Raw genomic sequence first — 27,384 nt, forward strand, 5'->3', positions numbered from 1 at the left:
TTTGGCCTATCAGACGTCAAGGATGTTTAACGTCTTCCTGGAGGTCCTTGCCAGCCCCATAAGCCAGGACAAGAGGTAAAAGGATGAGGGTTAGGAAGGAACCACAAAGACATCCTACCTCCACGACAGAGCCCTGACCCCGGCCCTGGCACTGTGTTCCCAGCCACGTTCCTGAGCCACTGCCCGGCCCGGCCTGGGGACAGCAGCAGGCGTTGCCCCTAAGGCTCAGGGTGTCCCCCTCACCCTGCTGTGAAGGAACACCAGAGGCTGGGCGATTCTTAAAGAAAGAAGTTTAATCGGCTCCCGGTTCTGCAGACTCTACAGGAAGTGTGGTGCTGGCATCTGCTTGGCTTCCGGGGAGGCCCCAGGAAACCCACAATCCTGGTGGAAGAGAAGGGGGAGCAGGCGCATCACATGGTGAAAGCAGGAGCAAGGCGGGGAGGTGCCGCACACCTTTAAACAGCCAGGTCATGGGGGAACTCGCTGTCGTGAGGACAGCACCGAGGCAAAGGCAGTAAACCCTTCGTGAGAATTTGCCCCATAATCCAGTCACCTCCCACCAGGCCCACCTCCAACACTGGGAATTACATACAGTTCCACATAAGATTTGGGAGGGGACACAGATCCAAACCATATAGGGGTGGAAGGAAGGAAAAGAGGCGGCTGGGAGAGCAGCTGTCAGGAGTGCGGAGGTGGGGCAGGAGCTCAGGAACTGGTCGGGTGCCAGGGGAGCTGCCTGCAGTGGGAGGAATCTAGGGGGTGGTCTCTCTGGAGGCACAGGTCTCCCAGGATGCCAGAGGAACTCCCAGTGCAGTAGGAGGAAAGTGCACAGCGACCCCCCACCAGCAGACCCCAGATGTCCTGAGCCCTTGGCAGGTCCTGCTCCAGTTGGGGCAGGGGCAGGAGGGCAGGAGGAAGGGCTCAACCTGCCCTGAGCCAGGCAGCCTCCCCACACACCCTCTCCCAGCCTGGGGGATCACACCTGGCAGAGCCTTCCCCGGTTCTCAGCAGTTGCCCAGACCTGGAGGAGCCAGTGCCTTCTCAGGTGGGACCAGGGCTCCGAGGCCCTGGCTCCTTCAGGACCCAACCCCAGCTCGGAGGGTGCCCCAGCTGCAGACAGCCCAGGACGTCGAGAGGCTCTGCCACAGTGACTGGAGCTCCTGGGGACCTCCAGCCCAAGTCGGTCTGACACGAGGTCGAGGCTGCACACAGCCAGGCAGTGACGGCCAGGAACCCCCAGGGTCTGAGGCCCACGTGGACAGACGGACGGACGGACGGACAGAGGGCAAAGGCGGGAAGGTGTGCTGCTTCCTAGGCTGCCGCAACAAATCTCACTGACCGACGGCTGAAGCGATGGAAATGTGTCCTCTCGCGGCTCTGGAGGCCGAGTCTGAAGCCAAGGGTGACAGGCCCGCACCCTCTCTGAAGCCTCCAGCGCAGGGTCCTTCAGCCTCTTCCAGCTCTGAGCAGCCCCTGTGGTTGGTGGTGGCGTCACTGCAGCCTCTGCCTCCACCTTCACACGGCTTCTCCCTGCGTCTATGGTTCACAAGGACAGTCATCACTGGGCTAAACCCACTGCAATCCAGTATGACCTCCTCTTACTCCATCATGTCTGCAAAGGCCCTCCTTCCAATAAGGCAGCAGGCTGAGCTTCCAGAGGGACAGAATTTGGGGACGCCGCTCACCCCAGCATAGAAGCAAATGAAGAAGAATGGGCCGTGCAGAGCCCCACTGGGCTCCACAGCTTCCAGAACCAGAGGCCTGTGGCTCCTTTGGTTCAGATCTGAAGGCAGAAGAGTGGACTGTGATGACCCTACTAGCCACAAGCCAGGGCACACGTGTGACACGATGCACCCAGCACGTGATCTACACGGGCCACAAGCCAGGGCACACGCGTGACACGATGCACCCAGCACGTGATCTACATGGGCCACGAGCCAGGACACACGCATGAGAGGATGCACCCAGCATGTGACCTACACACACGTCACAAGCCAGTACACATACATGCATGACACAATGCACCCCGTACATGACCTACACACGTGCCACAAGCCAGGACACATGTGACACAATGCACGCAGCACGTGATCTACATGTGCACCACGAGCCAGGACACACACATGACAGAATGCACCCAGCACACGACCTACACACACGCCACAAGCCAGGACACACGCATGACAGGATGCACCCAGCCACACCACCTACACACACGCTACAAGCCAGGACACATGCATAACAGGATGCACCCAACACGTGATCTGCACGTGCGCCCTAGATTCCCATGTTGAAATATTAACCCCAAGGTGATAAGGTCAGGAGGTGGGGCCTCCTGGGAGGGTGGAGCCCTCATGAATGGGATAGTGTCCCATACAGGAGACCCAGGAGAGACCTCCCTCCCGCCGTGTGTGACACAGCCAGAGGCCGCCATCCATGAGCCAGAAACAGGGCCCTTACCAGACACGGAATCTGCTCTCATGATCACAGACTTTGACCTTGGACTTTGAGCCTCCAGAACCATAAGAAATACATTTCTGTTGTTTCCAAGCCCCCTGGTCTATATATTTCATTTTAGCAGCCCCAAGGCACTAAGACACAGACCCCCTAAAACCAGCACTGCCAGGGCCTGGGCAAGGGGCCCCTCCTATGACAGGCTGAGGCTGCCTGAGGTGGGGAGGGGCCCGGGGTGATTGTGGGAACTCAGGGCTCTCAGGGGCCCCGGATCCAGGCCCCCAGCCTGCCCCTGCCTGGAACCCAGTGGTAGCCCCTCTCAGGCAGGAGCCCTCCCAGCAGAGTAGTTGCTGGGGAAAAGGGGGCCGCAAGGGGAGGTCATCTCTGCTCCCCTGGGGACCTTCGGCGACTCAGAGACCACCCGGATGCCCCTCACTGCTGGGGGCTGGCCGTGGGTCCCCGCCCTTGGGAATGGTCACCGAAGCCAGCCCAAAGGGTGACCAGACCCAGAGACACGCAAAGAAGCCCATCACACACAATTCAGGGCCAGGAAGAAGGTGGCACACGTGTGTATCCCCCGGCCGGGCCGTCGTCCACGGGTGTGGCAGCAGGCTGGGCAGGAGCACTTGAAGCCAGAAGGAAGGGCCCGTGGAGAGAGGGGCCCAGGGCTCACTTCTATTTTTTCTTTATATTTTCTTTATAGCTTTCTACATTTTCCAGATTTTCTTTTTTTCTTTCTTTCTTTCTTTTTTTTTTTTTTTTTGAGTCTCACTCTGTCGCCCAGGCTGGAGTGCAGTGGCACAATCTTGGCTCACTGCAACCTCCGCCTCCTAGGTTAAAGTGATTCTCCTGCCTCAGCCTCCCAAGTAGCTGAGATTACAGGTGCCCACCACGATGCCCAGCTAATTTTTGTATTTTTAGTAGAGACGAGATTTCACCACGTTGGCCAAGCTGGTCTCGAATTCCTGACCTCAGGTGATCCACCTGCCTCGACCTCCCAAAGTGCTGGGATTATAGGCGTGAGCCACTGTGCCCGGCTCATTTTCCAGATTTTCTACAGTAAGCACATATTGCTTTTGTCATCAGAAATTAAGACTTTAAAAGGAGAATAAATAAAAAGGAACTTCCCTGGGGAAACAGCCCCAGTGGAGCCCAAGCCCTCTGCAGGGTGGGGTCAGGGGAGCGGGACACAGGGCTGGTCCTGGAAGGTGACCCCCTCCTGGTGTCCAGCTCTTCGGGAAGAGGCCCTACCTCCTACTCCTCTGGTAGGAAGTTCAGAGAGTGCGGCAGACCACTTGCAAATCACCGCACAGGAGGCCAAGGGTGGAAGCCGCTTCCTCCCTCCTGCCCTCCCTCTGCTGGCCCCGGGATGTTTAGAAGCAGAGCTTTGCCAAGGCAATGAGATTTTGGGATGGGGGTCAGAGAAGCGGGTTAGAGCAGAGCTTCCTTCCCCAGGGCTGGAACCTGAAAAGGAAAGAAACGTCTACCCCGACACAAGCACGATTCCTTTATTTCGAGCCAGAAAGCAGCCAGCAAGCAAGTGCTGCCACCCACAACACCCTGGGCTACCTGCAGTCCTGTGCCTGACCCTGCAGCCTCGGGAGGGAGCTGTGGGGGGTCGCCCAGGGCCCACTTCCTGCCCCTACCCTGCCCTGCTCACTCCCAGCCGCTGTTCCCCTTCTCGAAGAGCAACCCCTGCTTGAGAACTCTGAGGAGAAACTTGCTTCTAATCCACAGGATTCTGCACTAAGAGCCCCCCCACATCCATCCTGGGGCACCCCAGCATATTCCACCCCTCTGCCCCGGGCACCCAAGGGGCATGGGCACGGCCAGAAGGCCTGTCAGGAGGGCCAGCAGCACCCCCGAGGCTTGTCCCCAAGGTTGGGCGGCTCGGGGCTGGTGGGCACGTTCTCCAGGACCTCACGTAGGGAGAATGTGCAAAAGGAAATCTCATCATAGGAGGTCCTGGCCCCACTCTCGTACAGGCAGGCAAAAACCAGGCCCCCCTCAGGGGCCGGCCCGACGGACGCCAGGTCGGAGTAGCCGCTGGGGCCCTCGTAGATCACCCAGGGCTCTGTCCAGCTGTGCGGGTCCAGTGGGGCCTGGCTCAGCCGGATACCCATGTGCAGCCGAGCCCTGCGCCCCACTGGGTGGGAGTACAGCAGCCACGTGGGGCTCTGGGGTGGGGCAGCAAAGGGCATGGGGAGCGCTAGGGTCCAGGACCCCACATCCCCACTGACCCCAGGCCTGGGGCCAGGCTGCCTGGGGCCGTCCCCCTGAGGCTGCAGATGGCTGCAGGGCCCACCAGGCACCTGGGCTCCATGGGGGTCTCCGGCAGCCTCCTCTGGGGGTTCATGGACTCCAGGACCAAGGCGTGGAGGGTGAAGGGGACTCCCGGGGCCCACTGACCAACCATCATCCCGTGGCCTGCTGGGGGCCGGGGCTGGGAAGCCCACGATGCTGCCCTGGCAGCCCCAGGCGGTCTCGGGCAGGGAAGCCACACGCTCTGCGGGCAGGAAGGAGGTGCCCTCGTCAGTGCTGAGTGCCTGCACGCGGCTGCCCAGGGTGCTCCGGGCATTGCAGTAGAGGAAGCTGCCGGCCTGTCCACCATCCACTGCCGCCAGCTGGCACTCGCCCGAGCGCAGGTTGGGCACGAGGCCTCCACAGCGCCAGGTGCGGCCGTGGTCATCGCTGTAGAAGGCGAAGGAGTGGGGGCTGGTCCGGCAGATCTTGCCAAAACACTCTCGGCGGTCCACGCGGTAGGTGTAGGCGGGCACCAGCAGGCGGCCTGAGGGCAGCTGCACGCCGTGGCCGGGACCCACGGCGAACGTGGCCCAGTCTGTGGGGAGGAGGGCGGAGGTGGGAGGGGCTGCTGAGTCCCCGAGGTTGGGGGGGGGCGGATGGAGGAAGGCACAGGGGTCGGGGAAGGAGGGGCTGGTGCCTCGGGTTAGGACCGTCACACTCTGACCACCCTTCCACACAACTCATTGCAGCCGCCCTGAGTCCTCCCAGGCTGACAAGCCTCTCCCAGCCCTTAGCAGCCGCGCCCAGGTGGACAGCACCCAGGGAGGCTGGCGAGCACTGCCCATACAGATACAGCGGAGGGCGGGCGGGGGAGTGAGGCCCTGCGGTGGGGTCCTGGGGTCCGCCATGTATCTGCTCCACTCCCTGCTGTGGCTTCCACAGGCCAGGGTCAGGTGGCCACAGAGGACGGGGTGGAGGGAAAGCCGTGGCGAGGCCTGGCCAGGCCCTAGGCGGGGTGAGAAGGGAGTAAAGAATAAGAGGAAGGGGTGGGGCAGGGTGGCTGTTGGTTTGGGAGCTGAGAGACACCTCAGCATTCAGTCTTCTCCTCTGCAGATAAAGGGATGACCTGGGGGGATGAGAGTCTGATCAGCCATAGAGGGCCTGCTCCTGCCCACCAGATGGACTGGGTGGCGACCAGTACCCATTTGCCTGGGACGGGAGGCCCAGGACAGTCCTGGGGAGAGGGCTGGTTGGTTCCCTTATGACTGGAGGCAGGGGCGGGGGTGGGGCAGAATGGACATTTCCAGCTGGAATCTCCCTTCCATGTGGACCGTGGCCAATCCGAGGGACCCAGACTGGCACCCTGCCCGCCTACCCTGCACGGCACCACCAATGGCCTCCTCGGTGAGGTCCCGGGCGCTGCCCCACGAGAGGCCGGCGTCACGGCTGGCCACGTAGCAGAGGCGTGCGGCGTTCCTTCCCGTGGCGATCTGCACGGCCTCGGGCGTGTGGCCCAGCACCGCGATGAAGAAGAGGAAGACGGTGCCTGTGCCAGTGTCGTGCACGGGGCAGGGGTTCATGGACCGGTGCTCTGCCAGGGCTGCTGTCCCCAGCACCTGCAGGGCGCCCCACTGCCCAGAGGAGGAAGTGCCACTGACTAGGATGTCCAGGGACCTGGGCACAGCCCCCCGTGGGGCACCCGAGACAGCTGAGCCTGGTTTGCTCATCTCTATCTCGGGCACCCGCCTGCCACCGCCACCCCCGCCCCTGTCCCTGGGTGTGCAGCCCCAGTGGGCCCGGCCACTCACCCGCACGGAGCCCCCGGCCCGCGTGCCCCTCCTCAGCACCAGGCGGTGGGCATGGGAGTCGTCGGGGCTGAGCCGCTGCTCCACAAAGGCCAGCAGGGTGGGCCCGGGGGGCACGGGGAGCAGCGAGGGCACGCGGTAGGTCAGGCCGGTCCTCTCCCGCTCAAAGAGCACTGTCCGTGAAGGGGTATGAGGGGCCCCCATGCTCTGCTGGTCAGTACAGGGCCACAGGTCAGCAAGGCAGGCCCAGGGAGTCCCACACTCGCTCCTCCTCTGGATTGGGGAAGGGGCTCAGGAGGTGCAGACAGCTCCTGCCCACACCTAGGGCTCTTCCTGTACCCACCTTGGGGTCAGGCCTGTTTCTGACTCCCTCACCCCAGATCTGGAGCAGCCCCTCCCCAGTCCACCCTCACAACCCCTGTACCCCAAATGTCTATGGAATCAGACCTTCCCCTCTCAACACGGCTCTGGGAGTTGACCCTCGGCCAGGCTAGTTGGTGCGGAGGTGCAGGGGAGGCTGGCCGGAGAGCCCCGGGACCTGCCAGCCATGTGCCCAGGACACAAGGTCATCCCGGAATTCACCCAGCAGGAGGTCATGTGGACAATCAGGACCCAAAACCTCAAGCAAGGAGAGCCTCAGTGTCCCCAGAATAGAGGCCACAGCAAACAGAGACACAAAGAGGTGAGCTCACAGGGACTGCTGGGAGCCATGGGGACAGGGGACCCACTCCCACTTCCTGAACGTCATCGGGTCGCCCATAGCCAGGGATCCTGCAGGGGACAGGTGCTCGGTGGTCAGACCCCTGCCTGCAGGGCAGCTGGCCCCATAGTGCCCCCACCCCACTGCCTGGTGCTTTGCACCTGCAGGCCTTGACCTGAGAAGCACCCACAGGAATCAGAAGCCCCAAAGCTGAGTGGGGCTCCCAGACAACACCCACCAGGGCAGGGGCCGGGTGAGCGGGCATTTGGGGCACATATGGGGTCTGCTTGCTGCAGGCGGGACCTGCCTGGGGGTCTCTCTGTCTGACCGCACAAAGCCAGGCCGGGCCGTGCGTGAGCACGCACAGCCTGGCACAGGGAGGTGGCGCAGCTGCAGACAGGTGGGAACGCTGGTACCCACCGTGCAGGACTCGGAGCGGTCAGAGCCACGGCCAGTCACCCAGGCTGGGCACACGGGGCACCTGGATGGGAGGCTAAGGGGAGGAGGGAGGAGGGAGGAGGGAGATGGCTGGATGCTGAGCACCGCACCTGGCCAGGGCACAACGCCTGCCTACAACGGGGACCCACGCACACTCACGAGTCAGGTGGGACCGATGGAGACCCAGGTAAAGGCGCAACACTCGTGCAAAACCCGGGCAGGCCTTGCCCCTACACCTGAGGCCCGAACAGACAGCTCCACCTCCAGCCACCTCTGCCCTGGGCCGCCGGTTCCTGAAAGGCTCTTGGCTAGGACAGCTGGCCGGCCCCTTCCTGCTGCTCCCCCACCACCAGTGTGCGGCTTCTGAGAGCAGCTTCCTGTCCCCAAGAAGCCCCTGGCTCTGCTCTCAAAGGGCAATTGTGCCCAAGCGGGAAGCAGGTGCAGACGCCACGTGTCCCTCTGGGCTGAGCAGGCACAAGCAAGACATTCTCTCGGCACTTGGCTCCCTCCCCAAGGCCCGGGCCACAGGAGCCGGCGTCAGCACCCCCTGCAGACATGAGGCCCAGGCCCGCTCCTGGGGACAGAGAGGGAGGGAAGGAGGCTCCAGAAACCAGCTGGTCACTCCCCTCGTTGCACAGAGGGGAAACTGAGGCCCACAGAGAGGACAAGGCTGCCACACACTTGGCTTGGGGTATCCTTGCCACAGCCAGGCCCTGAGTTCCACAGAGCCTCTGTGTCCTCAGCAGGCCCCTCTGTCTCAGGGGTCAGCCCTGCTCAGTGCGGCCAGTTCCCTGGGTTCCACAGAGCCTCTGTGTCCTCAGCAGGCCCCTCCGTCTCAGAGGCCAGCCCTGCTCAGTGCGGCCAGTTCAGCATGTTCCAGAGGTTTGGCTTGACTGGGATGGCTGTGTCCTGGACATTAACCAGTGCCCCCGCCCTCCCTGACAGGGCCCTTCTCAGGGCTGTGGAGTCACAGAAGGGAAAACCAAGGCCTAGGGGAGATGGGACCTCCAGGAGAACCTGGCCTTCTGGCCCCTGGACCCCTGGACCGGTTGTAGGGTTCACTCTGGCTTGGCAGGGGGCCATCACAGACCTCCCACCCCCACCCCTCGCAGCCCATCCTGTGTGGGCCCCCCTAGAGCCCTGAGGTCAGCCCAGGCCCTCCGCACACACCGTCTGGGGTCAGCACTTCTTGTCCTGGGACCCGTCAGGTGTAGGAACACCTTGGCGAGGGGCATTCACATGCGCCCACGTAAAGTGCAGAGGCCAAAGCTTTGCGCAGGATCCCGGCGGGGGCCCTCGGCGGCTCTGACCCTCAGCCTGCGCTGTGAACGTCCTGTGCCCTGGCCAGCCACAGACCCTTCACCTGGTAGAGCATCCCCGACCAGCCCATCTGCAGAACGACCCTGTGGGCTGGCGCCGGCCCCCTGCATTGGGCCTCTCACAACCCGTCTGCCTCCATCCCATGCCCTGAATCTGCCCCCAGGAACCCTCAGTGTCACACCCACCCTGTGGGCCAGGAAACTGTCCCATTGGGAGACGCGTGTGGGACCTCTTGTTGGAGGGGCCCTCGGAATCCATGCAGCCCGCCCCTTGTTTGAGAGCTGAGGAGCCACCATGGGGTTGGCAAGCGGTGGGACTCGTCCAGCACCCCCAGACAGAGGAGCCGGCCAGCGGGACAGATCCCTCAGGAGCGGGTCCTGGCCCCGAGCACCAGGGTAGAGGGGTGAGGGCACTGGGGGTGCCAAGGGCAGGGACTCACCGGCCACCTCGGGAAGGCTGCAGAGCTCATCATGGGTGGCTGCCTCGCCTGACCCAGAGCAGAGACAAGGGCCCACTGTGCGGGCAGCAGGCCAGGGAGCTGGCCACGTCCCAGGGCTACGTCAGGACCCTGGACACTCCCACGGTGGCACAGCTCCACTGAAGCCCAGAGCGGGGCCAGGGGTGCAGATGGGCACCCACGAGCCACACAGATGCCTGGGGCCAGCACAGGCTCCCCTCTGCAGGTCGACACGCTCAACACTGGGGTGCTGAGGACACAGGGATGTGCCCTCCAACAAGGGCTGTGGTGAGGCCACAGTGGACCTCCCAGGGAGACACAGGGGTCTGCTGCTCAAGAGATGCAGCCCTGGCAGGAGGGCTCCATGAGTGGACCTCCCAGGGGGACACAGGGGTCTGCTGCTCAAGAGATGCAGCCCTGGCAGGAGGGCTCCGTGAGTGCACACTCTCTTCCGGGCTTCCTGGGTGTGGGGCCTCCCCTGGCACAGCACAGACCCTCACAGCACAGGACAGTGGCCCCTGGGGCCTTGCTGGGCTCCAGCTCCGTATCTGTGCTTCTGGTAGGCCAGCACCCCATCACCATGTCCTGTGCCTCTCAGGGCCCAGGGTGACCCCTCCCCAGCACAGCTGCCCCTGCAGGACTCCTGCCAGCCCCATTCATGCTGGCCTGACCCCGGCCTGCCATTTTGGAGGCAGCCTTGGTAACCGATGCTCAAATGACCACTGCCCAGGCCAGAATCTCAGAGGAGGCCACAGGTCCCCAGTGCGCTCTGATGGGGCAGCCTCTGCGGGGGCTCCCTGGGCCCTGAACACCCTCCCTTCTCACTGTCCCTCCCTCCCCTGCGAGGGGCGTCCTCAACTGCTTCTGAAACCTGGGGTGCTGTGGTGGGAAACAGGGAGGTCATGTGGTTTCCAGGCTGAGATTATAAACCTGCTGCGTCCCTCCAGGTCTTGGAGCCTGAGGGGATTTACTGGGGGGAGCTGAGAGGGGGCCGGGGAGGATGTGGGAGAGAAGGAAGTGGGAGGAGTGGGCCCCAGCTCCTTCCGACTCATCTGCACGCCCCCCCGTGGGCCACGTGACCCCCGTGGGCCACTCACCAGTGCCCTGTGCACTCACAACCCCCGAGGGGCGCACCGAGTCCAGGCAACTTGGCCGTTGTACACATCCTCCTGCTCACAGCCAAGAATACTGGGGCAGGTGGGTGGGAAGGGACAACCTCCCCACCTCTCAGAAGCCCCACCCCAGCCCAACCAGAACTGGGTGGCCCATCTCCCTTCTCCTGTGCCCCAAGTCTGGGCCTGGTGGAGTCTGACCAGGGCCATCCCCTAAGCACCCAGGCTCATAGGGAAACGGGGCCTCCAAGCCCCCACGTCACCTTGCAAAGCCCCTCCTGGGCCACCCTGAGACAGAGGCTGGGTCTGGAGCAGGGCTGTCTGACCAGGGTGTGCCCACAGAGCTGGGATGGGGGGCAGGCCTCACTCCCTCTGCTTGAGGCTTTTCAAGCCCACTTTTTTCAATCTAGAGATTTCACAGAAAAGCCCGTGTTTTCAGCTTCTCCTGAAAAGCCAGATTTGCCCTCAGGTGCCACCTCCTTCCCCTGGGCATCTCTGCCTGGACAAGCCACCGTCTACCTGGGGTATATGCCAGCCACGGGTCCCACCACCCCCAACTGTCACCCCGTGGCCCATGGCTGCTCAGAGGTCCCTGGGCACATCTGAGGCTCTGTCCCTGTGGGATGAAAGCCACCGGGAGGAAGCTTTCCTTAACTGCCTTCGTGAGCTCTGGCAGCCGAGGGGCCACGTGACCCCAGCATCACACGGAAGGCTGGGATGTGCCCCCTCCCCAAAAGCAGTTTCGGCCACACTGTGTTCCCCCTTTCATGGCTGCACGATGTGGCGGCATTTTAACCGCCCCTTCTCAATGCACAACCCGGACAGGCTGTTCTCAACACTCTACTGCAAACCACACACCATTTTACGTCGCCAGAAAGACCCCAAATTTCCATTCAAAAAGATGGTACCAGTTTCAGTTCCCACCAACCTGGAAGGCAGAGACAAAAGGACAGTGTGCCCCTCCTGTAACTTCATTTCTTCGGTGCCTGAAGCTGAGGGCAGAGTCCATGCCTGGGCACAGGGCTGCCACCGCAGCGGCCACCGCCCCAACCCTCGCTCGTCCTCCCAGAGATGACCTGCGCTGTGTTCGGGGACAGGGCTGCCACCGCAGCGGCCACCGCCCCAACCCTCGCTCGTCCTCCCAGAGATGACCTGCGCTGTGTTCGGGGACAGGGCTGCCACCGCAGCGGCCACTGCCCCAACCCTCGCTCGTCCTCCCAGAGACGACCTGAGCTCTGCTCAGAAGCAGACCTCCTCCTGCTGGGCTCACTTGGGCCCGGTGTGCCAAGGGGGCCTGGTTTTGGGGCCGGCAGGTTCTGCTTGATGCTCAGAGGGTAACTGGATGCTGAAAACCGTGAGTCTTTCTTCAACTCAGGGGAATGTTTCCACGGCAGGCCAGGCCTCACCGACGCAGGCCTCCTCCGGACAACTGTCCGGCACTGACTGAGGGTGAAGTGAAATATTAGAAGCTGAGAGCCAGCGCCTCATACAAAGCTGGGAAGTAACAAAAGCCCACCAAGAGTTCTGCCCAGGGCTTTCCCGGGCCTTGAAGCATGACGAGATCATGAAGGAATTCTTAACAGGACCCGTTTAGTATTAAACAGGTTTTATTGGGGGGGTCTGAAAAAACTCCCCAGGCCTCCACAAACAAGTTTACTGGGCTCTGAAGGAACTCCCCAAACCTCCATGATTTAGCAGAAGAGAAGATAAGGGTAAACACCTGGACCCATTTAGATCAAGTAAATTTACTGAGGTTCCAGAGGAAGATCTTCAGGACTCGAACTTAGTTATAGATTAGAAGAATTTAATCACGTATGTCTTTAGATGAATCACACTTACACGTAGACATAGAGCCTAGAAGGTTTATAAGCTCTGGAAAAACTCTGTAATCTGGAGTTAAGTCTGGTAATTGTTTCCGGGCCATCTCCCTGTAACAAGTTACAGAAATAAAATCTCTCTTCTTCCCCAGTCCATCTGCATCTCGCTATCGGGCCTCGGGAATGAGCAGCCCGACCCTGGGTGTGGTCCGGAAATGTTTTGTTCTCGGCGTGACCTGCTTTCTCATCTGTGGTCTTCTCTGTCTTCTGGGACTCCTGTTGTTGGCACGTGGGCTCCTCCAGGGCCACTCTCCCTTTACCTGGCGGAATGCCCTCCTGTGGCTTCCCTGGGCTGAGCGGGGAGGGAGGGTGGCCTGCAGAGGTCCCTGGGCCGAGGAGGGAGGGAGGGTGGGCGGCCTGCAGAGGTCCCTGGGCCGAGGAGGGAGGGAGGGTGGGCGGCCTGCAGGAGTCCCTGGGCCGAGAGGGGAGGGAGGGTGGGCGGCCTGCAGGAGTCCCTGGGCCGAGCGGGGAGGGAGGGTGGGCGGCCTGCAGAGGTCCCTGGGCTGAGAGGGGAGGGAGGGTGGGTGGCCTGCAGAGGTCCCTGGGCTGAGCGGGGAGGGAGGGGTGGGCGGCCTGCAGAGGTCCCTGGGCCGAGGAGGGAGGGTGGGCAGCCTGCAGAGGTCCCTGGGCCGAGGAGGGAGGGTGGGCGGCCTGCAGAGGTCCCTGGGCTGAGGAGGGAGGGTGACCTGCTGAGGTCCCTGGCTGACTCTGACTCAGAGGAGCTCGTGCCATTCTTCACAGCCGACTCTCACTGAAAATTCACTCTTCCTGAAGCTGTTATGCCCAGACTGTTTGTTCCCCAAAGAAGACCACCAGAGTCCAGAGTCAAAGCCAAGCGGCAAGGATCTTTACTACAAGTTCGAACTTGGTCCCTCCATTCCACGGCATACAGGAGGGCCTCGAACAATGCGAGTGCTTGCTTTTTATAGCCCGATGTAAACAGGATATGTAAAGTTACAGGGAACAAGGTAATCCTCTCGGTTACAGCATTACAATTGGTTAACATTATACATTTAGCATTCCTTATCGGATATCTCCCAGGTGATGTTTTTCTGAAGTTTGAAAGAAATATGGAGGAATGTGTTTGTGCTGGACTCAGGAAGTTGGGAGATATATGGGGGATGTGCCTCATTCCTTTCAAAGCTCCCCCATTACACTGGGGTCCGAGGGAGCTGCCTATGCTGCTGGTTTGGGTTATCTCTCTTCTTTGAAATACTGGTTCCCTGCCCCCCCAAAAAAAGCAAGGACACACCTAGACCTGCAGGCCTAGATCCACTGCTGGGGTCTCAACCTCCAGGCTGGCGTGCAGCAGAGTAGCTGCATCTCCTGGGTGCCCCAGGCATCGGCTGGTCCCAGCATGTGCACCCCTTTACCCGCTGAGCCCCTGGCAGCCAGGGATCACGTCCTGCCAGGCAGGGAGGCTCTGTCCCTCCGTGTGAATGACGAAGAGGGCTGCCCACAGCTGCCCTCTGGCACCACACCCAACATGGTCTCCAAGGCAACCAAGGGTATGTGGACCCCCAACCACTCCTTTGGCAAGTGAGACGTCCTCTCCTTCACGGGGCATTAGGGGCTGACCAGCAGGGATCGTGGAGCCGAGCTAGAGCTCTGGTCTTGTGAGCAGCTGTGCCATCTCTGTAGAAAACGTCCTTCCATCAGAACCAAACCTCCTGCAGCTAAAGATGGGGAGCTTTTCGGGAGCGGCTGACCCCTTGCCCCTGCCCCATTTCCGGGCTGGTCTTTGTGGCACTGCCTGTGCCTGCAGCTGTCTCTGGGACCAGCACCTTGTTGCCAGCGCCGGGAAATTCAGGGGAGCCACTCTGAGTTCCTCCGAGGACCCACAGCCCCAGTGCCCAGGACCCTCGGGAGACCCGGGGCTCATGGGCATGCGCGTCCTGCCGGGCAGGTGCTGACCTGCCATCCAGCTTCCCCTACTCCCCCGCCTTCCTGTTCAGTCCTATTCAGTGAAGAGAGGCACAGCCTCGGACCCGGGGGCGGGGGGAGGGGGGCTGCCGCCTGGGCTCAGGGCGCTCTCTGGGAGGGATCTGGGCGGATCGTCGGGGTGGGCGGCTCCTTACTGGGGTCTCCACCCTCTTCATTTTAGAGCCGTAGCCGGTGGGCCTGGGTTTCCCAACGCCCCAGAAGCCCTGCGAGGATCCCCGGCCTCCCCGGTGATGGCGGAGAGAGGGGCTGCTGTCCGCAGGAGGTCCCGACCCCAGCCCCGGCCCCTCTACTCCCCCAGGAACGGGATGTTCTTGCGGGGCTTCTCCGGGAACTGCAGGGCGTACAGGTGGGCCATGTACTGGAGCTCAGGCATCACCAGCCTCTGGCACACGCGCAGCGTCTGGTTGTCCAGGCCCGGCCGGAGGTTGTAGCCCAGGATGTCGGCCCTGCCGGACTGGTAGGGGCGCAGGCGCAGGTCTCTGATCTGCGTGCGGTTCTTGGGCTCGCCGCCGTCTTGCAGGCACAGGGTCGCGAGTTCGCGCCTCCGGGCGCGCAGCCGCTCCACCTCCCCGCGCAGCCGCCGTGGCCCCAGCTCGGCGCGCAGCTGCCCCCAGAGGCTGCGGTTGAAATGCTCGTACAGGCGCCAGTCCAGCGCGCACCAGCTCCGCGCGCGCTCCCGGGTCTCGGGCGCCAGGCGGGTCACGGAGCGCGCGCTGCGGGCGTTGATCCTGAAGGCCACCACGTCGTCCAGCGCCCAGCGCAGCCGGCGCCGCAGCAGCACCAGGGACTCGTCCAGGTGCTCCGCGATGAGCACCAGCTGGAAGCGCCGCTCCACCTCCGCGATGCGCGCGCGCACGTAGCCCTCCTCGCGCGGCGCGTTGGGGTCGAAGCCGAAGTCGAACCACATGTTGTTCTTGGCGTAGACGTTCTTGAGGAGGCGGCTGTCGTTGTAGAACGTCCGCGGCGAGGCCAGGAACGCGTCCAGGCTCGGGGCGCGCAGGAAGGCGGGGGTGTAGGTTTTGTAGTAGATGAAGGAGGACTCCAGCTGGAACACGGGGTTCCTCAGGATGGAGAAGTAGAAGGTGTTGTTTGGCATGACTTTCTGCACCTGTGTGGCGACAGAGAGGCGGGCTGCGGACCGCGGGCCCGGGCCAGGGTGGCCCACCCGCGGGGAGGAGGCGCGTCCTGGCCACACCCGCTCGGGGAGCCCCCCCATCCACACATCTGCGGAGGGACCAGGGCCTGGCACCTCCTCGTGCAGTAGCTGCGGGAGCAGAGCCAGGGCCACACGCAGGCCCTGTAGCACGGTCACTGGTTCCCTGGGGCCCAAAACAGAGGCCAAGGACGCCAGGATGGGGCCTCAGCAGGAGGAGGGAGGAGGAGCTCCCAATGGCACCTCGAGAAGACGCAGAGGCCTCTAGGGGTGGGATGCTGTGGGGCACAGACCCAACACGAAGGGCCCTCCTCGGGCCCCTGGCACAGGGGGCCTTCAGCACTCCACCAGCTGCCAGGCCAGGGTGACACCCACCTAACAGATAAAGAAACTGAGGCCCAGAGAAGGCCCATGACCCGGGTTCCCCACAGGGTGGGTCTGGACTTACCCTCACTTGTGCCCCCTCAGAGGTCCTGGAGGATATACCCCACCCACAGAAAGTAAAGTCATGCAGAAAGCCATGCCCAACTACACCGCTGGCTTCTCCATCCTCAGAAACCCAGGGAGAGAACAGTGGGAGGCCTCCTCCCTGCTCCCACCCTCTTCCTTTCCTCTCCTTCTGACCCCTCCTCCTCCCTCTGCCCCACGGCCCCCACCCACAGCACACCCAAGCTGCCCCGCTCTCTACCCACCACCTCTCCCCACCGGGTCTCCCTCTGGCCTCACCTCGTCACCTAGCCTCTGCTGGCCATTCTCCACAGAGCGCTGGGGGTGACCCTAAAACACCTGTGCCTGCCCACAGCCCTCCCGCCCACACTCCCTGCCCTGCTTCTTTTGTAAGGAAGGTCAGGGAAGCCCTGGGGGGAAGAGGGCTCTGTGCTGAGACCTGAGGGACCCAAAGGAGGGCCTGCAGCCACGGGAGCGGGGTGGGGTGAGCCGGGCCTGTGCAGTACCAGAGGAGGCCAGAGAAGCGGGAGAGCACTGGGGATGCCCTTGGGCAGGGGCTGTGGGACTCCTAGGTCTCATTCCAAGAGCAACTGTAGGCTACTGGCCACCTGGAGGGGCAGGGGTTGGCTCAGCAGGATGTGCGGCCCAGGCCCTCCCCACCCCCTCTCTGCATGCCCCGCCCCTAAGCCTTCCACCTCCTCTCCGGTCTCCAGGCTACATCACTCAGACCCTGCAGCCACAGCCGCAGCCACAGCCACAGCCGCAGCCCACCCTCCTCCCCAGCGGGCCACCGCACCTCAGGCAGGTTGAACCTCAGGTGGTTGCACATGATGTTGAAGTGCTGCTGCAGCTCCACGCCTTCCACGTAGCGTGCCAGGAAGAGCCTAGGATAGCCCAGGTGGACGTGCAAGCCGGCGGGCAGTGCCACGGACAGGTTGTGGGTCTCGGCAAAGCGGTAGAGGATGTTGAGGACCGTGCTGCTGGCCGTCTTGTGCGTCTTCAGGAACATGATGTTGGTCACGGGCGGCCCCTTGGCCTGGCCCCCAAACAGGCTGGGAGGGAAGGCACAGGCCACCATCAGCAAGGGTGCAGATGCCCCGATCCCCGCTCAACAATGAACCCCAGCCCGGCAACCGCAACGAGAGACCTCCCAACCTGAGCCCCCCAACTCTAGGCCAGGGGCCCACTGGGTAAACACAGAACCCTGGCCCCAAGCCTTGCCCCACTCCACAACCTCCCATCTGGTGGCCCAAACACAGACTCCCCCAACTGTCTTCCATAACCATGCTCCCCAACTCTGTGCCCCTGAGAACTAAAAATAAAACCCTACATGAAACCCAACTTGGCCAAGGGGACCCCAGACACACCTTAAAACTGAGTTCCCAGCAGTGATGGGATGGGAGGTCAGACCCATCCCATCATCACACCCCCTCCCCTTTGCGGTTTAGACACAGCAACTGCCCAGTGTGAATGTTAAATAGAGACCATGAAGAAAATGTGGCACATATATACCATGGAATACTATGTAGCTATAAAAAAGAATGAGTTCATGTCCTTTGCAGGGACGTGGATGAAGCTGGAAACCATCATCCTCAGCAAACTAACAAAGGAACAGGAAACCAAACACCACATGTTCTCACTCATAAGTGGGACTTGAACAATGAGAACACGTGGATACAGGGAGGGGAACAGCACATACCAGGGCCTGTCGGGGGGGGTGGTGGGGGGGCAAGGAGAGGGAAAGCATTAGGAGAAATACCTAATGCATGCGGGGCTTGAAACCCAGATGACGGGTTGACAGGTGCAGCAAACTGTCAGGCCTATGAGCCCAAGCTAAGCCATCATATCCTGTGACCTGCACGTAAATATCCAGATGGCCTGAAGGAACTGAAGATCCACAGAAGTGAAAATAGCCTTAACTGATGACATTCCACCATTGTGATTTGTTTCTGTCCCACCCTAACTGATCAATGTCCTTTGTAATCTGCCCCACCCTTTAGAAGGTTCTTTATAATCTCCTCCACCCTTAAGAAGTTTCTTTGTAATTCTCCCCACCCTTCAGAATGTACTTGGTGAGCTTCACCCCCTGCCCCCAAAACCTTGCTCTTAACTTCACCGCCTGTCCCAAAACCTATAAGAACCAATGATAATCCCACCACCCTTTGCTGACTCCTTTATCAGACTCAGCCCGCCTGCACCCAGGTGAAATAAACAGCCATGTTGCTCACACAAAGCCTGTTTGGTGGTCTCCTCACACGGACGCGTGAGACACAAACCACCATGGCACGTGTATACCAGTGTAACAAACCTGCACGTTCTGCACCTGTGTCCCAGAACTTAAAGTAAAATTTTCCTTTTAATTAAAAAATGAAAAGAGACCAATAGCCCAGCAGAACCGACTGTGGTCATAAGACACCAAATTACCAACAGGGCCTGAGGCCACGCCAGGCAGGGGCTAAGTCACGCACACTGCACTTAAAGCAGAAACCAGGTTCTCCCTGCCACAAGCTTTTCTTTGTCTCTGGCAGCCAAACGCTGGCCCTGAGATGAACAACATTAAAGCAGGTGCAGCTCACCCCCCGCCAGACGCTGCCTCGCTGACCCCTGCTCCACCAGCCAGAACCATAGCTGCAATCGGACAAAAGCCTCATCTCAGTAACTGTCTCCTGAGCAGGGACCCCCAGCCCCGAACCGGTTCTGGCGGTTTACAGAGGCTGCACACCGAGTGCTTCCCGTCCCGGCTTCACCTTCTGACGTGCAGGGCCTAATTGTAACGCAGTTAGATATGCAGTCTCCACCCTAAGGTGAACGTGGGTCACATGTAACACACGTGTTTGTTCAGGACACATGCGTCAGGACCCCCTTTACGAATATCCACAGCTCCTCCCGTCACTTGCTGAACGTGTACTTGGCCAAGCCATTCAGAGTATGTCCCCGTCCCACGCCCTCCCTCGAAGTGTCCGATCACAGCCTTTCAACGGCTGTGCTCCCAGCCTGTGGGATGTCCACACTTTATAAGAAACAAAGTCTCCTCTCCAAATTTATAGATGTCATGATTCTTCAGCTGACACCCCCAACCCAGGAACCCCCACCAGATCCAGCACTGCGCCCCGACCTACAGACCCTCAGCCCCGGCCTCAGGGCCCCACAGAGACAGTGCCCTCAGACCCACCTCTGTTTCCCTCAGGGGCTACACCCTCTGGCCCACACGTCACCCCAGCCTTCTCCCTGGCGCCCAGGCGTGCACGTGCAGCTGGCCCTGTGACCTCATGCGACATCATGTGACCTCATGTGACCTCAGCCACACATGCGGTGCTTCTTGGCAGTCCCTTCACACCAGGAAAAGGAAGGACCCCAAAGCCGAGACTGGCGGCCAGAGGTAGGGCTGGAGTAGACGCTGGGCCCACTCTTGGAACCCATCACAACACCTACCCAGTGGGCCTGGAGTAGCAGGCGCCCTCCCTGCCCCAGAGCAGGGCCAGCAGGAGTGACCAGGATGGTGGGGTCAGGGTCTCCAGGCCTAACCAGCCTGGGCGACACGGGTGAGCAAAGACAGGGTCCTTGGGACCTGTCTCCGGCAGCTCAGCTCGGCCCAGAGGGGACTGGTGCTTCCTCTCTCTTCCAACCAGAGGGGCTGGGGAGTGGCAGGGCCTGGAAGACCCTCCCAGCAGCCTGGCTGAAGCCCTGTCTGGAGGCACAGCTGGGCTGCGAGGTGGGCACCTCCATGCACAGGGGCTCCACAGAGGATGTACCACAGGCGGGCAGAGGAGAGGGTCTCCAGGCGGGCCCAGGGCTGCGAGGTCTGTCCTGAGCACAGTTCCGACCTTTTCCTTCCCAGATCCCAGCCCAGGCCCAGCCCAGGCCCACAGGCCACCTCTGTTGTGGGGAGCAAGAAGGAGGCCTCCAGCCCTGCCCGCCACACTAGGGACCCTCTGCACACACTAGCTGGCTCTGCCCCCAAACCCAGACCCGGCCCCTGCTCCCCAGAGCCCTCCCCAGAGGCCCAGGCAGGTTTGTGGTTAACAGGAGACTCTCCGGGTGCCCCCGAGGAAGGGCCCATCTGTCCCTCCTCTTCCAGAGGGATTCAGGCCCAGTGGGGAGGTGTGACCATGCTGGGGTCCCGGGCTCTGCCCTCGGGGCTGTTAGGAGGCGCCTGCCCGGGGCAGGACTTACGGTGGCGGCAGGACTTACGGTGTGACAAGCTCTAAGTCCGTGAGAAGGAATCTGGCCAGCACCAGCAGAGTCAGGGCCAGGAGGAGGAGGAGGATGACCCGGAAGTACCTGTGGAAATGGCAGCCCATGAGTGCCCAGGCCAGGCTGTGCCAACCCCACCCCACCTCCCATCCTTCGGCCAAGCCCAGGTCCTTGGGCCACACAGGTCTGGGCCTCCCCTCATCTCTGTAACATCTTGTCCTCAAATCCACTGGGTGCCGGCCCAGGGCTTAGGGGGTCTCAACCCAGGACAGGCCTGAATCTGATCCCACCCTGACCACCCGTGAATGGCTCAGGGCTGGAAAGAGCCTAGTGGATGAGCCATCCCCTTCCCTGGGGTTCGGGAGCTGACAGGGCTGCGCTCCTGGGACCAGAGGTGGGAGCAGGTCAGGGGACCTCTACCCAGGCAGGGCCCCCTGGGAGACTGTGATGGGACGGCGACCCTGAGCTCTGCACCCCAGGGGATCTGGAGAGGCTGAGAGTTTGGTGCAATGGACTGTGCGCCCCCAGAATCCACGGGCCAAACCCCTAACACACAGCGTGGCGGTGCCTGGAGGTGGGGCCTCTGGGACATGTCAGGGTTGGACGAGGTTGTGAGGGCGGGTGGAGACCCTGTAATGGGATTCGTGTCCTTCTGAGACAAGGAAGACACCAGAGTGCAGCTTCCACTCCCCACCCTCACTCCCTACACGGGGGCACAGAGAGAAAGTGGCACCTGCAGGCCAGGAGGGGGGCCCTCCCTAGGAACCCGCCACGCTGGCTTGAGGTCACGCGCCTTCCGGCCTCCAGAACCGTGAGAAGCACATGTCTGCTGCTGGGGCCATCCTGTCTGTGGTGTCTGCTGTGGCAGCCCGGGCTGACTGGGCCTGAAGGAAGCATGATGCCTCCAGACAGGGAGGCGGGGCCCACACGAGGAGGCCTGAGGAGGCCTGGCCTGGGTCCCAGGAACCCGGCAGGTGCAGCCAAATCAGGGAAGAGCAGATCTGGATAAGTCCTGACCGCAGAGTCGGGCAGGGAGCCAGGGTCCCCCATCCACTGGGCAAAGCCCCCCATCAGGTGATAGCAGCAAAGAGGCCCCTCAATGATGGGGTGGGGCTACCACGTGGGCCGGGTTCCCTCAATGATGGCGTGGGGTGCCACGTGGTCCGTGGTTCCTCAGTGATGGGTTGGGGGTGCCACGTGGGCCATAGTGTCTCGGTGCAGGTCAGGCACAGGCTACAAGGGAAGCAGACACCACACCTACACTCGACGAGCTCAGCATCTGGAGAGGACACAAGGGGTGAGCTTCCTGCTTGGACTGGGGCCTTTGCATGGGGCCTTACAGGGTACATAGGAGCACAACAAGCCAGTGGGGAAGGAGGAATTGTAACCAAGGCAAAGCGGGGCAAGAAGCCCAGCAGCTGGAGGAGAGGGCAGGCGGCAGGTGGGTCAGGGGGCTGGGGGTGCTAGAACAGCAGGGAGGCAGGACCCAGGCCCAGTGCGACGTTACTTTTCACCCTCCCGGGGCGTGGAATTGGGTTAGGATCTGCCCCGCTGCTCAGTGGTCACACGACCATTCATGCTCTGCCTGGGAGAAGAGGGGAGGGCTGGGCTGGCTCTGCCCCGCCCCACTGGCCCCTGCCCAAGAAGAGTTCCTGATAGGCAGGTCCTCACTCCCACACGCTGGCCCAGCACTCCTCTCCTTTTGGGGAAAGGAGATGATTTTTGCATAAAACAATCTTGAATTTTAGCATAATCTCCAAGAAGAGAATTTTTAACTAAGAAGTCACTTCTAAAGTTCAAATAGACAAAAAACATATAGTGATGGCCAGAAAAATTCTAAACAGTCATGATAACGAACGTCGGCTCTCCCAGATCTACTCCATAGATCACAATCAGTTCCATATGGGTCAAAGATTTAATGTAAAAAAATAAAACCACCGAAGTCAGAGGATAAAAGAGAATGAGGCTGCCATCTAAGCAAGACACAAAACCAAAAGGTTATGAAGAAAAGAAAGACAAATCGGGCAAACATGTAATGTTTCAGGCCAGGCACAGCGGCTTACGGCTGTAATCCTAACATTGTGGGAGGCAGAGGTGGGAGAATTGCTTGAGCCTAGGAGCTTGAGGCCAGCCTGGGCAATATAGTGAGACCCCATCTCTGCTTCTTGAAACATTGCTGTTGGAATGTTTCAAGGATGGCTGCGCCAGGGTGGCCAGGTGCATTCTGACAGCAAACAGGGGCAGCCCTCAGGACCTCAAGCCCCTCGCAGTCCCCTCACCCTGCGTGGGACCTCAAGGCACCCCTGGGGCTGTGGCCACAGCAGTGAGCTGGCAGGCAAGGCTCTGGTCAAAGTGCCTGCCCCACCCAGCCACTAGCTGACCCACATGGGGCCAGCTCAGGGCCGCCAACAGCCCAGCCCCTCACGGGAACCACCAAGTAGTCCACACTGGAACCTCCAGCTCCAAGACTGCGGCTTTCAACAGAACCTCTTCGTATGACATCTTGTCTCCTTTCTTCCACACCAAGGGTGTGGGTCTCGAAGACACTGGGGATGGTAGAACCAGGAACTCCCATAATATCTCACACTTCATCCTCACGGCACACACGGCACCTCAGACACCAATGCCGGTGCCACCACCGTGGCTCTACCACAGCCACGCTTCTAGGAGACGGGACAGGAGCTTCCGGCCCTCCCTTCACCTCCACTCTACAATTCTTCAATGCACCCTCCAGTCCTTAGTCAAAATGCAACCACCTTGAAGAGGCTCCCAGCGGCCAAGGCCCAGTAAACACTAGAATCCCCAGGCACAGGGAGGGGAGCGTGAGGGGCCGCAGAGCAGAGAGGGCCATGCACCCCAGGCAGGGTCAGGGTCCCGCTGGAGACACCCACAGCTTCGTGAGAGAGGACATGTTTTCCCACACCCAGACGAGGCCCCACACTGACCGCGGAGCTCCTGCTCTGCCGTTGGGTCCCTTCTGCGGACTCCCCAAGACCCTCCCCGGCAGAGCGGCTGCATGGGGTGGGAAGGGCAGTTGTACGGCTCCGCACAGTTAGAGATTAACCCACTGATAAGGCCCGGGGTGGGAAGGGCAGTTTTACGGCTCCTCACAAGGCCCGCGCAGGACACCAGCAGGGTCTCTCAGCTGCCACTCTTGGCCATCACTTCCGTTCAGCTATAGTCAACTCCTTCCTCAAACACCCTGCACCTTTATGGCCCCTCACTCTGCACCTTTATGGCCCCTCACTCTGCACCTTTATGGCCCCTCTGCACTTTTATGGGAGACACTGGCTATCTGTTTGAGAGCTGCTTTCACACTTACAACACCCACCTTGGCCTTGGGGCAACATGAATTGGTCTCTGTTCTTTGCAACTGCCCAATTAAAACAATGACGTCTCCAGAGAAATGCCACAGCTTTCTCAAGGCGGGCTCTTCCCTTGCCAAAGGACCTGCTAGTCCCACGCCTGCAGGGATCAGGTAGGGCGGTCAATGTTGGAGCAACCGGGAAGGGGGCCCAGGAGGTGAATCCAGCCACAGGTGCACTTGACCGACCCAGAGGACTGTGGGGCAGTAAATGGGTGATGTGTTCCACCAAGCAGAGAGATGGTGTTTCTGTCCTTACACCAGGAGTTACACGTTGTTACACATTCTTTAAGGAGAGCCCGTGGCTGCACTACTGTGAATTTACTAAAAACCACTGAATTGTGCACTGTAATTGGGTAAATTCTTTAGTATGTGAATTGCATCCTAATAAGCCTGTTAAAAAAGTAAAAAATCAATTCAAAATATTAGAGTTCAGCTGCTAAAAAACTTGAAAGCTAATGATTGTGGGGGAAAATGAAATATTGCCAAAAATTATAAACCATTTGACATTGCTTTCAAGTGCCTTTAGCTTTTAGGGGCTTCGTAAAGTCCCCAAGGACCCTCCCCTCAAGCTGAAGCTGCCTTATGGGACTCATAACTGAGGGGACTGCGGCCAGGCCCTGCTGCCTTTGCTCTGGGGGTTGCCAGAGTAGCTCAGTGGTTCCCAAAGGGCCTCAAACTTCCTGCTGTTGGGGCCTCGGGGCTTGGAGGCCACTGACCTGCTGCCTCCTTGGGAGCGCCCAGAAGATCTGGCTTTCCGGCTCTGGGCAGGTTGCTGGGACTGATGGTTCTTGATCACACAGGGCCATCAGGGGGCCACAGTGCACCCGCCCCAGACAGATGGCCCTGGCAAGTCCCTGAGGCTCCCAAAAGAAAGAGCAGAGAGGCCAGGGAGGCACTGGCCCAGTTCCAGTGGGGACAGAGGGGACGGCTTGAGGCACCAGGCCCAGGCCCCGGCCCTGCGAGTACAACTCAGTGACCCGTGAGTGCCTGCAGGACAGCAGTTCCCAGGGCATTCAGAGAGAATTCTACAACTTCTGAGTAAGAACCAACAAAATATCTAAAATTAGGAGTAATAAAAGTCTTGGGCAGGTGTGGGGGCTTACACCTGTGATCCCAGCACTGTGGGAGGCTGCGGTGGGAGGATCAATTGAGTCGAGGAGTTCAAGACCAGCCTAGGTGATATAGTGAGGCCGCCATCTCTATGGAAAATACAAAAATTAGCCGGGTGTGGTGGCTCGAGACTGTGGTCCCAGCTACTCAAGAGGCTGATGCAGGAGAATCACCTGAGCCAGGGAGGTTGAGGCTACAGTGAGCCTTGATCTCACCACCGCACTCCAGCCCGGGTGACAGAGCCAGTCTCTGTCTCAAAAAAATAAACAAACAACAACAACAACAACAACATGGCCGGGCACAGTGGCTCAAGCCTGTAATCCCAGCACTTTGGGAGGCCGAGACGGGCGGATCATGAGGTCAGGAGATCGAGACCATCCTGGCTAACCCGGTGAAACCCCGTCTCTACTAAAAAATACAAAAAACTAGCCAGACGAGGTGGCGGGCGTCTGTAGTCCCAGCTACTCAGGAGGCTGAGGCAGGGGAATGGCGGGAACCCGGGAGGCGGAGCTTGAAGTGAGCTGAGATCCAACCACTGCACTCCAGCCTGGGCGACAGAGCGAGACTCCGTCTCAAAAAAAAAAAAAAAAACAAACACACGCCTTAAGACATCCTATCTCCAGCTCAGGGAACTTCTGGTTTTGGAAACCTTGATGACTGTGAGGAAGACACACAAATTCTTATGGCGATGGTTTTTCACACTCCAGGATTAAACACACACACACACACAAAATACAAACACACACAACACACACACATACACAATACACAATACACACACACAATATAAACACACACAATACACACACATACACACACAATACACATACACAATACACACACATACATATACACACACACATGCATACACAATACGTACATACACACATACACAATACACACACATACATATACACACACATGCATACACAATACGTACATACATACACAATACACACACATACACACAATACACACACATACACACAATACACAATACACACATACATACATATACATACATACACACATACACAATACATACACACAATACACACACATACACATACACGTACACACATACACGCATACACAATACATATGCACACATACACAATACACACACATACACACAAACAATACACAATACACACATACATACATATGCACACGTACTCACATACACAATATGTACATACACACACACAATATACAATACACAAACACAGATACACATACACACATACACACAATACACAATACACATAGTACACACATACATACATATGCACACGTACTCACATACACAATATGTACATACACACACACAATATACAATACACAAACACAGATACACATACACACATACACACAATACACAATACACATAGTACACACATACATACATATACACACATACACATATGCATACACAATATGTACATACACACATACGCACTACATACATACACACACACACAATATACACACATACACAATACATGATACACAGACATACACACAACACACACACAATACACATACACACACAATACACAATACACACATACATAATACACACATACACACATACACAATACGTACGCACACAATATGTACACACACAATACATACACATACACACACATATACACACACATATATGCACACATATACACATATAAATACGTACACACATACACAATACACACATACATATACACACACACAATACGTACATACACACAATACACACACATACACATACATACACAATACACATACACAGATGTACATACATACACACACACATATACACATGCATATACAATACGTATATACACACACAATACACACACACACATACATACAGATACATACACATACACACACACAGACACATACATCCCCCTGCAGTTCCTTCTGACCAGCTCACTGGACATGGATGAACTTTATGGCAAAATAAACTTTCTAAATTAACTGAAACCTGTCTCAAATTTGGGATGTTCATAGGCTTCAGTTAGTTTAGAAAGCTTATTTTGGCCGGGCGCGGTGGCTCAAGCCTGTAATCCCAGCACTTTGGGAGGCCGAGACGGGCGGATCACGAGGTCAGGAGATCGAGACCATCCTGGCTAACACAGTGAAACCCCGTCTCTACTAAAAAAAAAAAAATACAAAAAAAAAAAAAAAAAAAACAACTAGCCGGGCGCGGTGGCGGGCTCCTGTAGTCCCAGCTACTCGGGAGGCTGAGGCAGGAGAATGGCGTAAACCCGGGAGGCGGAGCTTGCAGTGAGCTGAGATCCGGCCACTGCACTCCAGCCTGGGTGACAGAGCGAGACTCCGTCTCAAAAAAAAAAAAAAAAAAAAAAAGAAAGCTTATTTTGCCAAGGTTGAGGACGCGCACCCGTGACCCAGGCTCAGGAGGTCCTGATGACGTGCGCCCAAGGTGGTGAGAGCACGGTTTGGCTTTATACATCGCAGGGAGACATGAGACATCAGTCAGCATATGCAGGATGAACATTGGTTCGGTCTGGAAAGGCGGGGCAACTCGAAGCAAGGGCAGGAAGACTCCAAGTGGGGAGGGGGCTTCCAGGTCACAGGTAGGTAAGAGACAAATGGTTGCATTCTTTGGAGTTTCTGATGAGCCTCTCCAAAGGAGGCAGTCAGATATGCACTGATCTCAGTGAGCAGAGGGGAGACTTGGAATACAATGGGGGCAGGTTGGCCCTAAGCAGTTCCCAGCTTGACTCCTCCCTTTATCT

General features: G+C 59.2%; 3 protein-coding genes across 6 annotated transcripts in view; 1 reads left to right on the forward strand and 2 right to left on the reverse strand.

Annotated features, from left to right (window-relative positions):
- The window catches only part of THAP4 (THAP domain containing 4), a 691,437-nt gene that overhangs the window by 472,833 nt on the left and 191,220 nt on the right, over positions 1-27,384 (forward strand). Inside the window, exon 1 of one of the 3 annotated variants that reach the window (XM_050751957.1) lies at positions 20,887-20,896. The exons of the other annotated variants lie outside the window; for them this stretch is intronic. The gene's annotated coding sequence lies outside the window, so the exon portion shown is untranslated. Of the gene's footprint in view, positions 1-20,886; positions 20,897-27,384 lie in introns of those variants that run through there. 3 annotated transcript variants of the gene reach the window in all.
- Positions 3,947-9,466, reverse strand: NEU4 (neuraminidase 4). 2 transcript variants are annotated; one of them, XM_050751973.1, is made up of 5 exons: positions 9,401-9,448; positions 7,624-7,696; positions 6,507-6,710; positions 6,074-6,329; positions 3,947-5,293 (listed from the first exon to the last, which is right to left on the reverse strand). In XM_050751973.1, exons 3-5 carry the CDS (start codon positions 6,705-6,707, stop codon positions 4,296-4,298), a joined length of 1,455 nt encoding a protein of 484 aa, XP_050607930.1. In that variant the 5' UTR covers positions 6,708-6,710; positions 7,624-7,696; positions 9,401-9,448; the 3' UTR covers positions 3,947-4,295. The 2 variants fall into 2 exon arrangements, with proteins under 2 accessions (XP_050607930.1, XP_050607929.1); XM_050751972.1 differs by lacking the exon at positions 7,624-7,696 and having other exon boundaries at positions 6,507-6,713; positions 9,401-9,466.
- On the reverse strand, positions 14,404-21,216 carry GAL3ST2 (galactose-3-O-sulfotransferase 2). The gene is made up of 4 exons (XM_050752929.1): positions 20,939-21,216; positions 20,143-20,232; positions 16,748-17,003; positions 14,404-15,459 (listed from the first exon to the last, which is right to left on the reverse strand). The coding sequence occupies exons 1-4, from the start codon at positions 21,214-21,216 to the stop codon at positions 14,638-14,640; spliced, it is 1,446 nt and encodes a 481-aa protein (XP_050608886.1). The 3' UTR covers positions 14,404-14,637.

The sequence above is a fragment of the Macaca thibetana genome, chromosome 12, assembly GCF_024542745.1.
Source record: "Macaca thibetana thibetana isolate TM-01 chromosome 12, ASM2454274v1, whole genome shotgun sequence".
Classification (NCBI taxonomy): domain Eukaryota; kingdom Metazoa; phylum Chordata; class Mammalia; order Primates; family Cercopithecidae; genus Macaca; species Macaca thibetana.

What these genes read in the sequence shown, in the direction of transcription:
- NEU4 (XM_050751972.1), bottom strand. Translation starts at nt 9,433, where the DNA reads ATGATGAGCTCTGCAGCCTTCCCGAGGTGGCCG. An exon ending in CAGCCTTCCCGAGGTGGCCG is followed by an intron (nt 6,714 to 9,400) that starts GTGAGTCCCTGC and finishes TGTACTGACCAG; the next exon opens with CAGAGCATGGGGGCCCCTCA. An exon ending in GGGCCGGGGGCTCCGTGCGG is followed by an intron (nt 6,330 to 6,506) that starts GTGAGTGGCCGG and finishes TCCTCTGGGCAG; the next exon opens with TGGGGCGCCCTGCAGGTGCT.
- GAL3ST2 (XM_050752929.1), bottom strand. Translation starts at nt 21,216, where the DNA reads ATGGGGGGCTTTGCCCAGTGGATGGGGGACCCTGGCTCCCTGCCCGAC. An exon ending in GACTTAGAGCTTGTCACACC is followed by an intron (nt 17,004 to 20,142) that starts GTAAGTCCTGCC and finishes CTTCCCTCCCAG; the next exon opens with CCTGTTTGGGGGCCAGGCCA. An exon ending in TGAGGTTCAACCTGCCTGAG is followed by an intron (nt 15,460 to 16,747) that starts GTGCGGTGGCCC and finishes GTCGCCACACAG; the next exon opens with GTGCAGAAAGTCATGCCAAA.